The sequence below is a fragment of the Amblyomma mixtum genome, chromosome 3 (genome assembly GCF_055824585.1).
Source record: "Amblyomma mixtum isolate Tamu chromosome 3, ASM5582458v1, whole genome shotgun sequence".
Taxonomy (NCBI): Eukaryota; Metazoa; Arthropoda; class Arachnida; order Ixodida; family Ixodidae; genus Amblyomma; species Amblyomma mixtum.
Genome location: NC_143014.1, coordinates 146,697,479 through 146,709,959, shown reverse-complemented (window position 1 = coordinate 146,709,959; position 12,481 = coordinate 146,697,479). Strand labels below are relative to the sequence as shown.

At 43.5% G+C, this 12,481-nt stretch overlaps 1 protein-coding gene across 5 annotated transcripts in view; it reads right to left on the bottom strand.

The window, feature by feature from the left end:
* The window catches only part of LOC149352303 (golgin subfamily A member 2-like), an 80,262-nt gene that overhangs the window by 25,967 nt on the left and 41,814 nt on the right, over positions 1-12,481 (bottom strand). For all 5 annotated transcript variants that reach the window (XM_089581477.1, XM_089581474.1, XM_089581473.1 and 2 more), the window contains 6 exons: positions 10,772-10,879; positions 8,995-9,079; positions 6,549-6,631; positions 5,665-5,883; positions 4,587-4,700; positions 646-795 (listed from right to left, as the gene is read on the bottom strand). In XM_089581477.1, the coding sequence (XP_089437603.1) occupies positions 646-795; positions 4,587-4,700; positions 5,665-5,883; positions 6,549-6,631; positions 8,995-9,079; positions 10,772-10,879 (759 nt within the window). The remainder of the gene's footprint in view (positions 1-645; positions 796-4,586; positions 4,701-5,664; positions 5,884-6,548; positions 6,632-8,994; positions 9,080-10,771; positions 10,880-12,481) is intronic.

Sequence of the window (12,481 nt, the reverse complement as noted above, 5' to 3'; positions counted from 1 at the left end):
GCCCAATGGGCCTAACTGCCTAAGGCCTCCTCTCTAAGCCGCAAAGTATGCATGAACAATTGCACTCTACATGGCGAGTCTCACCTGACCAGCTCTGCCCACAGCACATGTAGTTTAGTGGCCATAAAGGAGAGCTGCCCATACCCGATTACCAGGCTGCAGGCCTACTGTCACTCAACATAGACAACAATGCTATTGGCATTAGGAACCTCTTCATGGTGGCCCTCTGCTGCTGGTCATCAGATATGATCCCACAGAAATGCACTGTGGCAGCATTTCACATGAGTGTATACAAGTGTGTGTGCAGCAGTCCTAGCCAGCCAGTTTCACCTCAGTTCCATTTAGGCATCCAAGTGACCAGCCATACAACTGACCTCAACAGGAAGAACACTGCAATTGCCTGCAGTTCTATGAGGTGATACCAGTGCAACTACATCTTGGGGCTACTGTTCACTTGTGCTTGAACATAAATTTCCTTACTACTACTCAGAGCCCTTCATTAATACAGCAATGCATTCTCAAGTATTCTTGAGAGAGAGCAGATGTGTTTGATGTGATCATTAGGCACGAAAATCCAAATAGTACTTTGTTACATCGAGTTTCCGCAATTTTCAGTGACGCACTGCAAACGCTTACACAGCATACCTGAGCCTGGGCAAGCTCCTGCTGCAGTATCTCGGTGAGTTGGCACTGAGCCTGGTAGTGGCGCACCCGGTCAGCCAGCTGACTCTGCTGATAGTGCTCCCGACTTGACAACTGCTCCAGTCCTTGCACCTGACCCTCCTTGGTAGCAAGCTGCCAGTCAAAAAAGGCATGCGTCACCATACTGGGCTATGTGTATATGCTATAAAAACAGAAGCAGTAACAAAGACACTCTGTTTCAGACTTCATACACACACAACCTGAGCCAAGGCATGTGCAGATAAAAGGCCATTACTCATGCTAGCAATGCAGTTCCTGGGTGGCACACAGCAACAGCATTCAAGAAATGCAGGGTATAAAAAAAATTAGATGAGACTTCAATCAGGGGTTCTCAAACTGGGTTCCGCGAGACGTTTTTGTGGGTTCTGCAAGCACCACACTGGCATGTCCCTCTTTTCCGGTAAGCTTCTGGCAGGCGTGTGCAAAACAGACATAGTACCTGGTTTGTTAAAACTGATTTCAGAGCACTAGCTCTTCTTAGCTTATTCTACAGTTTTGTGCAGTCGGCGTCGATTCCGACCGTAGCACAGACCTTAGCAGCATGCCAAGATGCTACGCGCCAGTACCGGTGCCACGTGTTTATGCTTTGACAGGAGCGCCACCAGCAGTTGCTCGCCCGCCTAACATGGCAGAGTGCCAAGACATTGGTGCACCCAACTGCACCAGTGCACATATGTCTACAATATCAGCAAGATGATGTGGAAAGAATATGGCGCACAACATGCTACGTGCAATCGTGGACGTGCTGACTGTAAGTGTGGGCCACACTGCCGAGCTAGCCACACCCAGCCACGACAATGTGCGCATCTCATCGAGCGTTTTTCCAGGCGATTCACAGGTGTTGGTGATGCTGAGGCAACTTTAGCTGCTGACGAGCACATCTGCACTGAAAAGCCAGTATCTGACAAAATTAGAAAAAAAAAACGCCCAAGCTGCACTGATGCCAAAGTGAGAAGCGGCAGATACCCAATGTGATTCTGTGACAGTGGAGTGCGCGAATGCAGGGAAACATTTGTCATAATTTTCTGTTTGCCAAAGCGAGAAACAGCAGATACCCAATGTGATTCTGTGACAGTTGAGTGCGTGAATGCAGGGAAACATTTGTCATAATTTTCTGTTTGCCAAAGCGAGAAACAGCAGATACCCAATGTGATTCTGTGACAGTTGAGTGCGTGAATGCAGGGAAACATTTGTCATAATTTTCTGTTTGCCAAAGCGAGAAACAGCAGATACCCAATGTGATTCTGTGACAGTTGAGTGCGTGAATGCAGGGAAACATTTGTCATAATTTTCTGTTTGCCAAAGCGAGAAACAGCAGATACCCAATGTGATTCTGTGACAGTTGAGTGCGTGAATGCAGGGAAACATTTGTCATAATTTTCTGTTTGCCAAAGCGAGAAACAGCAGATACCCAATGTGATTCTGTGAAAGTTGAGTGCGTGAATGCAGGGAAACATTTGTCATAATTTTCTGTTTGCCAAAGCGAGAAACAGCAGATACCCAATGTGATTCTGTGACAGTTGAGTGCGTGAATGCAGGGAAACACTTGTCATAATTTTCTGTTTGCCAAAGCGAGAAACAGCAGATACCCAATGTGATTCTGTGACAGTTGAGTGCGTGAATGCAGGGAAACATTTGTCATAATTTTCTGTGTTTGCCAAAGCGAGAAATGGCAGATACCCAATGTGATTCTGTGACAGTTGAGTGCATGAATACAGGGAAACATTTGTCATAATTTTCTGTTTGCCAAAGCGAGAAACAGCAGATACCCAATGTGATTCTGTGACAGTTGAGTGCGTGAATGCAGGGAAACATTTGTCATAACTTTCTGTGTTTGCCAAAGCGAGAAATGGCAGATACCCAATGTGATTCTGTGACAGTTGAGTGCGTGAATGCAGGGACACATTTGTCATAATTTCTGTTTGCCAAAGCGAGAAACAGCAGATACCCAATGTGATTCTGTGACAGTTGATTGCGTGAATGCAGGGAAACATTTGTCATAATTTTCTGTTTGCCAAAGTGAGAAACAGCAGATACCCAATGTGATTCTGTGACAGTTGAGTGCGTGAATGCAGGGAAACATTTGTCATAATTTTCTGTTTGCCAAAGCGAGAAACAGCAGATACCCAATGTGATTCTGTGACAGTTGAGTGCGTGAATACAGGGAAACATTTGTCATAATTTTCTGTGTTTGCCAAAGCGAGAAATGGCAGATACCCAATGTGATTCTGTGCCAGTTGACTGCGCGAATGCGGGGGAGCATTAGTCATAATTTTCTTGTTTTTGTCTTACATCAAGAGGTCCAATCGTGAGTGGGAGTTGGGCATTGAATAAAAAACTGTTTGCTCAAGGCAAGAAAACAAAAAAAAGATACTAACAAAAGTGAACAGAACAGCAAAAAAAGCACGAAGGATCCATTCATAAGCAACACCGTCCGATTTGTGACGCTTGTGACGACCGAATGTGATGGAATAGGGGAGGGGGGTTCCTTGGCACATGTTGAAGGCTGTTGGGGTTCCTTGAGGCAAAAGAGTTTAAGAACTCCTGACCTAGATCAATGCATCACAAGCACATCTTGATTAAGGACAGAAGTGCACATTTGGTTTTAAACAGGCATGCGTTACATTCCCTCCTGTGCCGATGCAATATAAAGATGATTCCATTTCGGTTCCACTTTTTCGCTAATTATTATATGAGAGTGCCTGCCAAATGCACTACAATCATCCTTTTTTTTTCTTTGTTTATGGTTTATGGGGGTTTAACATCCCAAAGCGAATCAGGCTATGAGGCACGCCGTAGTGAAGGGCTCCGGAAATTTCAACCACCTGGGATTCTTTAACGTGCAGTGATGTCGGACAGTACACAGGCTTCTAGAATTTCGCCTCCATCGAAATTCGACTGCCGGGGCCGGGACTGAATCTGTGCCTTTGGGCCAGCAGCCGAGCGCCATAACCACTGAGCCACCGTGGCAGCTATTTTTCTCCCACATTCTTTCTCACGGTCATGATAGGTACGGTATGTGGGATCCACTGTCCTAAAGATGCACATGGGCTACAAAAGACGCCATAGCAAAACACTTCAGAATAATTTTTAGATGTTGCAGTTCTTTGAAGGGACCCTGAGGACAACTCCATCCAATTTCTGTTTTCGGTAAAAATCTATTCTATGGCTCTTTCTGGGCATATCGACATTTTCCTGGCAGCAAAAGACTCATTTATTGCTCAGAAAATTGCCTTTAAAAAGTTTCTTGCCACTCAATTCAGGCTCATGAAAAATGCACCAAAAGAAGCTGCGATTACAGTTATGAGGTGAATGGCGATGAAGCCTGGCTTCAGGGATCGATGCACCTCATTTTACTTGTGAAATCTGCCGGTGGTGGCGACACCTATGCTTTATTATTTGGCCTTTTCTAGCTTAAAAAATTCCTGATTTCAGTAAAAGCAGTCTGTGTTGGTTGTGCCTTTTCAGGGGCAGACCCAGTTTCAAACATCTTAGCCTGCAAAGATGGTTAGTGTTACTGTGATTGCATGGGGATAGTTTTCACTGTGAGTTCAAGTTCATACGCTCTACCAATGTGCCCTCACAGACTTACAGGTTCAACTGTCACTTCTGAAAGCCCTTCAAATGAAGTTCACTTCAGAATCTCCTTGTGGTCATGTGCAAGTCTGGATTCATCCGGCTATTTGACTTTGCAAGAAAAAAATGGGGCCACAAGTGGGCTTTTTTGCGAATAATTGGAAATTCTCGAATATCAATTTCTTGAATACAAATGCGAATCGAATACCATACATATTCGATTTGTATTTGAAATTTCGAATATTCCCACATCGTCCATGCTTTTCACTTTGTTAACTACAGTGACCCACCAGGTCCAAGCCTCTCACCTGATCTCTTAACTCTCGTAGTTCTTCCTCCTGCTGTCCCAAACGCTCTCCAAGCTCCTTGGTGACATGCTGTTCCTTCTGAAGTTGTTCAGTTAGCTCCAGCTTGTCATTACTCTGGCAGAGGACAAAGTGCAGCATTTTCATTATACTAACAAATGCACTCACAATAATGAAGTGAAAGTGACAAAGTAACATACACACCAATACCATGTCTAGTCATTAGCTTTAACCAACCATGCGACTGAAAGTACTTTGTGGTGTTTGTGTCAAGGTGGGAGAAAAAAAACAGCAGAAAAAAGGCCTCATAGCTTCCACTCCACAACAAGAAATTGTCAGATGGCACAACAATAATTTATCAATACACTAGCTTGAATGGTGGCAGGTCCAAGGCAGCTGAGTGATCCCTTGAATTCAAAAATTCTGTCTGTTACACGAACTAACAGAACCTATACAAAACAATTCTGGAACTCTGTGCACCACAAAGCATGCTACAACATGTACAAGCGGATTCAAAAGTGAACACAACAAGGTGCCACGATATAACAGCATTTCTCCATGGTATAATAAGAATGCATATGTGGAGTACGGTGTGCACAACCATAGCAATGAAATGTTCAAACATGCCTGCAATGTGCCTGCTAACCGCTGCTAGGCCATGCAGTGGGGGGCACTCTGTTTTAGGAACTGTGTTCCATTTACTTTCTGGGCTCACTTGCACAAAGGAAGACAGAACAATATGCAATATGGTGAAACCTGCTAGCAATTTGAATGTCCTTTGTTGCACTTCAGGAATACATTTAGAAAACAAAAAAATCGCTTATATGCAGGATGGTACACCCCCTGACTACAGGGAGCAAACACCCATCCCTACTGCACTACAAAAAGAACACTACTACCTCTGGCAAATGGTAAATGCAGATCACAAAAGACACAAAGAAGTAGAGTGTTATACAATTACATCCATAAAAGCCAATGATATTCACAACAGCACCTGCTCAGCATAAATGCAATTTGTCAGGAACTCACAGTGGGTTCAATTTCAATCCACTAGCAAGTTTTGTGCCAATACAGGACCCACCAATTTCACAAAGACGTCCTGCATCTCCTCCAGCTGCCTCTTCAGCTCACGGTTTTGGGACAAAGCACGACTGGCGGCCACCTTTTCGCTTTGGATAGCCTCCAGGAGCCGGCTACTCTCTACATGATCCTCACGCAGCCGCTCCAATGCTGCTGCCAACTCCTCAGCCTGAGCCTCACGCTCTGCAAGCAAGTCACTCAGCTGCCGGTTGTCAGTGGCCTGTAAATGCAATGCACTGGTCAATAGGGCAGTCCAAGTAGCAAATGCAACAGTTTGCCAAGTCTCCACAAGAGAAGAAAAGAGCCTCCAACTCCAAACTGTCTTCAAACCAGAAACATAAGCTGACATGTATCATAACCATGGTATTTCCTCTGCATTTGCAGTGGCGTACCGCCATGAAATAGAGCTTCCCAGCAGAAGTGATCCCAAGCTGCAACACACTTATCCTCTTATGCCTATCCTCTCTATATGGCACTTCTAGCCGTATCTGGAAAAGGGTAATCCCCGGTTTTATACATATAGCCAACTGCATTAGTGCTGAAGTCAACAAGAATTCAGACAAAATGCTAGCAAAGCAAATAAACGAAAGAAAGAGAGATAGAAAGAACAAAATTGGAACACCAATCAAATGAGAACTTAGGCTCTTATAAAAACAAATCTAATTTAAAAATTTACACACCTACATGTCACATGACATTGTTCATGATCCCAAAAAGTGAAATTAAAATGTGCTGACTGCAACAAAACTTTAACCCATACTACAGCAGTGCACTTTTGTGCAAAAACATCGCACTTTTCCTCCTCAGTCAAGAGAATGGCCCATGCAATCACTGACTACTCCCACAACCCTAAGCTCCAAAACACGCAGGGCATGCCAACATCACCTGTGTTTCACAAGTGGCCTTCAGGGTTGCTAGCTCTTGCTCAAACTGCTCAAGCTTCACCTTAGACTCGGGGTCCTCGCAAACTGAAAAAAAAAAAGACAGTTATAATATTTATCGAGAAAACCTTGTAATTAAAAAAGAACAAAGACCATCAAAAATGTAAAAATATGTACAGAGCATGAGAAAAAATACATTTAACGTAACACCTTATCCATTACATGCTCATCCCATTACTGTACACCTCATTTTCAAATTCTGCCCTAAAGAGTATGGCAAGCCCTATTGTAGCCGCATCAGCTGCCATTTTGTATGTCACTGTAGCCAAGTACTGAAACATCAGTAACCTGCCAAATGCAACAGGCTTTAAAGGTGAAGCCAGCTTTTCTAGCAGTTGGCAGTCAGTGTTTTTAGCAGAATTCAGCAGGTAGAACCACAGTGCCAGTGCAAAACCCTCTGTCACTTGTGAAACCTTCAATGTCCAGGTGTACCTCAATGACAAGGGCACAGAGACATGAAAAAGTATGGCACACAGATATAATGTAACTGCACATGGGAGCATGCAGAAATATAACTGCATGACAATCTCTAATGACTTCTATTCTTGTCCCAGCACCATTATTAATCACAAACCCTCTGCCTGCATGAGACACAATGCCACTCAGTTTAAGCAAGCTTCATTTTCAAGGGGGGGATATAGATAAAAAATGACCAAAAAGCATTTTTTTTAACACCAGAAAAAGAAAAATCATAGAACAGTTACGAATCTGTAACGCAAATGTCTGATAGCTGTGGTGTGAGAGAGAATTTTTATATTAATCTGGCCTAAACCACAAGGCTCCCCTCCAATGCTCGAATGCATACAATGCAACACGTTGCCACACAGTGTCACCGGCTTCCTTATTGTATGTAGAGTGCCACAGCCGGCCGCAGCAGCGTTCTCGCTTGCTTCCAAGTTTGCCAAGCGAGCCACCACTGCTGCTGGTGGACTGACAGGACACACGACACGCTGTACCGCTGCTCCACTCTCCCAATCGAACACAAAAACCACAGTTATACCCCGTACTCCCTCTCCTCTCCCTACCCTTTGACCCTGATTGGTGACTGTGGCCTCCCTCGCACCACCCGTCGCCTCCCATCCTCTGCCACTTCCTGGCTACACCCCTCGAGGGGGGGTGGGTGTTAAAGGGGGTGTGACACCATATTAGGATACAACCTAAGAAAACAGCTGTTGCTAACACTGGGCCACAGTCCGCGGCGTCTTGTATTACTCTGCTAGCCAATCACAACAGTAAACAGTTTTCAAATTAACCAAGCACAGCAAAAAAGTGGGACCCAGGCAAAAAATTTCGTTGCGGGAACGTGCTACCTGTATGAACAAACTTTGCGAATACCATATACTTCCGTGTAAAAGCGTAGCCTCCCACCCATAGCACCTGCTGGCAAAAAAAAAAAAGAAGACTCCAATTACAAGTCAACGCCGAGGAAGCCAAGAAAACTAAGGAAGCACACCCAGAGTCTAGAGAAGCCAAGAAAGCGACCGCCAGCACGAACAAACCAGGTAAATGGCACGTAATTCGAATTTTCATTAGTGGAACCGATTTGCATACGAATTAATCGCTTTTTTTGATGCCTGGAGCACATGCATCGTGCCGTAAACAGACGCCGGCACGGAGCACCTACTACTCGCCACTCGTCCAAAACTACCTCATGCCGTGTGGCTGTTTTTCCAAAAAAAGTTAGACTTACATCCTTCTAACCCTCTAACCTCGACAGATCACTCAAAGAAACGGCGCAGGCCAGCATTAGGCAAAGTCAACCCGTCGCGGGCATGGAGCAAGAAGGGTTGCATCACGGGAAAAGCGCAGGCATGAGTTTCGGCGGTCTGCAAGCCATACCATAGGCTTGTTCTTGTGCTGGGAGTATTAGAATTAGGGCACTCCGCACATTAAGCATCGGCATCGCTCTGCGGCACCACCTCACAGCTCTGAGGGGCCGTTGCTTCACCGGTTTGCGGTGAAATTGAGATAGGGGATTCCCACGTAGCACACCAGACCTTCGAATTAACCGGGCCGGTGCAGGCCGCCACTTCGAATTCTCCGGTCAGATTTGTATTAGAAATTACAGAACCACAGAAATTCTCCGAATTATCCGGGATTTCGAGTCAACCGAGTTCGAATTATCGAGGTTCTACCGTATTTGGCTAATTTGACCGAATATTGTGGTTTTACCACAGTATCGTTTATGAAAGGTGCTACAGTATTTGATTGCTAGCGAATATTTTGGCAACTTTGAAATATTCGAAGTTTTCTAATATAAATTTCTCAAATCGAATATGAACTGAATAACAAAACATATTCATTCATGTTCGAAAGTTCAAACATCGCACACACCTGGTAAAAATGCGAAGTGAGAACTTTACAAGAACTCCACAAATGATGTCACCTACCTTGCACAGCAGGAAGCACTGGTTTGTCAAGCGATTGCTGCAGCTTCTTCTCGAGGCTTTCTTTGATTTCTGACATTTCTGCCAACTTGAAAAACAAAACAATGAACATTTCAGAATAGCTTGCGTAAGCAATAGTTGGGTCACAGCTCAGAAACCAGACCTGAATGACTTATGACAAGGGCTGTGGAAGGAGCAGATCAGACATGTGTCAGACATACAGCATGTGTGCCTTCCTGCTCCTTCTTGCACTTGTCCTGTTGCGATTTATTCTGTGTGCCTGAATAATCATGTAAATATTCGTATAGAAATGAACATTCAAATAATGATTCATGCACAAGAACAAGAACGGGTAGTAGCAACCCTCAACTACTACTTCCCGTCCTTGTCAAAACATATGATGATCATTTGAACATATGATGCTCTCAGTCGTGACCTCCCCACCAGTGTGGTACATGTTGAGATAGTGTTGCTGTGCGGGAGCCGTCCGCTGCCTATAAGATCTGACAGTGAATGCCAGGTGTTTCAGGGAACGTGATCACTAATTTTTAAAAATAGGCTTTCTGAGGTAAAGAGAAGTCTTTTGCGACGTAGTAATACCAGTGCTGGCAGACAACAAAAAGCAGGCAAATCATGTTAACTAGTAAAGTGATTAAATAAATTCTAATAGTCAACCTTTTAACTATTAATGATAGCCATCTGACAGCAATTAGAGATTTGTAGCCAGCCGTTAGTAAAAGCCATATCAGTTTTTATATAAATTCCGAAAGCGCGATTACCCTCAGCGCTGTGGCTTGACATAAATGGGCTATTTCGACTAATTATGTGCACTAGAGGGGTTGCTTTGCCTGCATGCTTCTCGAAAGTATATGCATTTTGGCATAATGCAGCCAAAATTAGTTGAGCCAGAGCAGCAAGGGTAGCGCGTTTTCGAAATTCTAAGAACTGATATGGCTAACAGTCAGCTGCAAATCTCTTAATGACCACCTTACCTGAAACGGCTGGTATACTCCATGTGCAGTTAAGTATGTGTTCTTACAAATCTTTATCATGCCAAATTAAGTTACTCTGAAGTCACAGGAGCCATAGGCATGTCCAGCTTCTGAGCCATAAATTTTCTCATTAGACAACGACTGACGTCAAAATGTGCAAATACAGCTTTTAACTGAGTGGGCAGGTACGTACCCAGCTTTTATGGCATTAATGCAGCAAAAAACAACAAAGGTAACAAAGAAAAGTTTTGATTGTCCCAAGGCACACACAAACTAGAGAAATGTCACAACACCAATGTATGCACCATACATCACATCTGCTCACAGCATTAATGGAAAATTAGGTACCCTATGACCATATCCTTAGATGACATTGTACTACAAAAAAAACAAAGAAAAGTGCTTCCATTTCAAGGGTCCCCGCTTTAAAAAAATAAGGTGGAGGAGGAGGGTTCAATTATTCACAGAATAGAAAGATGGGCCAGTTGGAAGCTGTTCATGATGTTTTGTGGGCACAAACTTTCCGAAGACTGAGAAAGAAGACAGTGTCCTGTGTCTTCTTTCTTCGCCTAAGCAAATTTTTTGCCTACAAGACACCATGTTCAATTATTAAACGAGGAATAATCTGTGCATAGTATATAACTTAACCATCTGTTCATAGCTCACATATAACACCTAACACAAAGCCTGGTAGACTCAAAGTTCACATAAAAGGGCATCTACTTTTCTTTCATTTTTTGTACCACAATAAAAGACTAAAAAGAATATAAATGAAGTGCTCATCTTACCTTAGTTTTGTATGTCTCAAGCTGTTGTGAAACACTGTCCACATAAGACTGATAATGAGATGCCATTTGCTGCTTCTCAGCAGCAATCTGTTCCATGGCATCTTTATACTGAAAAAAAAAAAAAAGAAAAGAAGAAAAAACACTGTTTCAAAGCCAGAAAGCAACCAAATGGATTCCTGGTCTGACAATACTAGGGTTTCTTTATGAAGAAACTGTCAAAGGGAACACCGTAACAGCGCACTGTTTAGTCTGTGTGTAGCTGCGTGCATATTTGGGTGCCCCCAGGCAGGCACACGCGCGCGCGCGTGTGTGCCTGACTGTTCAATTATTCAGACCATTTTTCGGGTCTTCCCGAGTCCGAAAGATCAGTTGGTGACTTTATTTTCTGTGCTGCCAAAATCCACACTGCAATTTCTCTTTTTCTCGATTTATAACTGCGTATACTGCCACTTTCACTATTTCCTCGATAACTTCATTTTAGTACATCCTACGGCAATGTCCTTTATCAATTTTGTTACTTTTTATTTTACTTTTGGGTTTTACTGCTGCTTAGTTTTCATGTCACCTGTTACCTCACCACATTTTTAATGGGCACCTTTCCAAGCACTTTTCTAGAATTTATTGTTATTTACGGTGTCATTAATTTTGGCGGTTTGTTTCAGCAGCATTGGTCTTGTTAAATATTTCTACCATTTTGAGGTTCACCCTTATTCTTGAGCAAACATGCAGTACATTTGCATGGGGTGGTAAAATATACAGGGTCTCGCACATAGTGCGAGTTAGGGGTTTTAAACAAAAAGCAGTATGTCCTGCAAATGAAACCAAAGCAGTAATGTTAGCTGCCATGTGCAACACACAACAACAATAAATTAGATAACATTCTTTAAACTTATTCTTGGCTTTCAATGGGGTACCACATTCTACTCAGCCAGCCAGATGGAGAGGTCAGCTGAAGTGGGGAGGAGGGAGTGGTGCTTCTTTTGCTTTCTTTTTACAGCTATAAGATAAAATGTTACAGAGCTGTTCCATGAATGGACATAGATTATATTGGAACTAAAAAAGAAAAATGTGTCCCAGCCCGCACCCATGAATGGACAGTGGTAGTCCTCGCAGCGTATCACTGCTGCATCACTCCTTGAAGTGATACAGCAAAAAAATTTCACCACAAAAAAACTTCATCTCTGAGCAGGATTTGAGCCACTGTTGGCACAAACAAGAGCAGCCTTGTTTGCCAAATTCGGCCATTGCTATAGCCTCACAGCAGGTACATGCACACCTGCTCTCACCATCCAAAATACAAGAAAATTGTGCACTGGGGGAGCAGAAGAGTAAAGGAAAAAAAGTGAAAACCTATTAACTACAAGGAATTAAGCTCATTTTGGTAAATTACTGTGTGCATGTTAAAAATAAAGCACGACTGCTGCACGTGCAGGAACTATTCGTTTTTAAACAAGAGTTCTCCAAGTGAAACCGAGACTAACTAGAGTTCTATTCCTGACCAGAAGCAAAAGTGTGAGCAGCAGCAAGACCCAGCCATGCGTGAAGCTGAGCACAAGCCTGGTAGACTTCGTTACCAAACCGAGCACCGGCGTCTTGTCTGTACGTTTGTCTGTGCGTGAACGTGAGCTTTTCCTCTGTAGATAACAAATGCATTCTGCTTGCCATGCATGGAGGCTAAGAACCTGTTAAGCTCAATGACTGTCCTTTTGT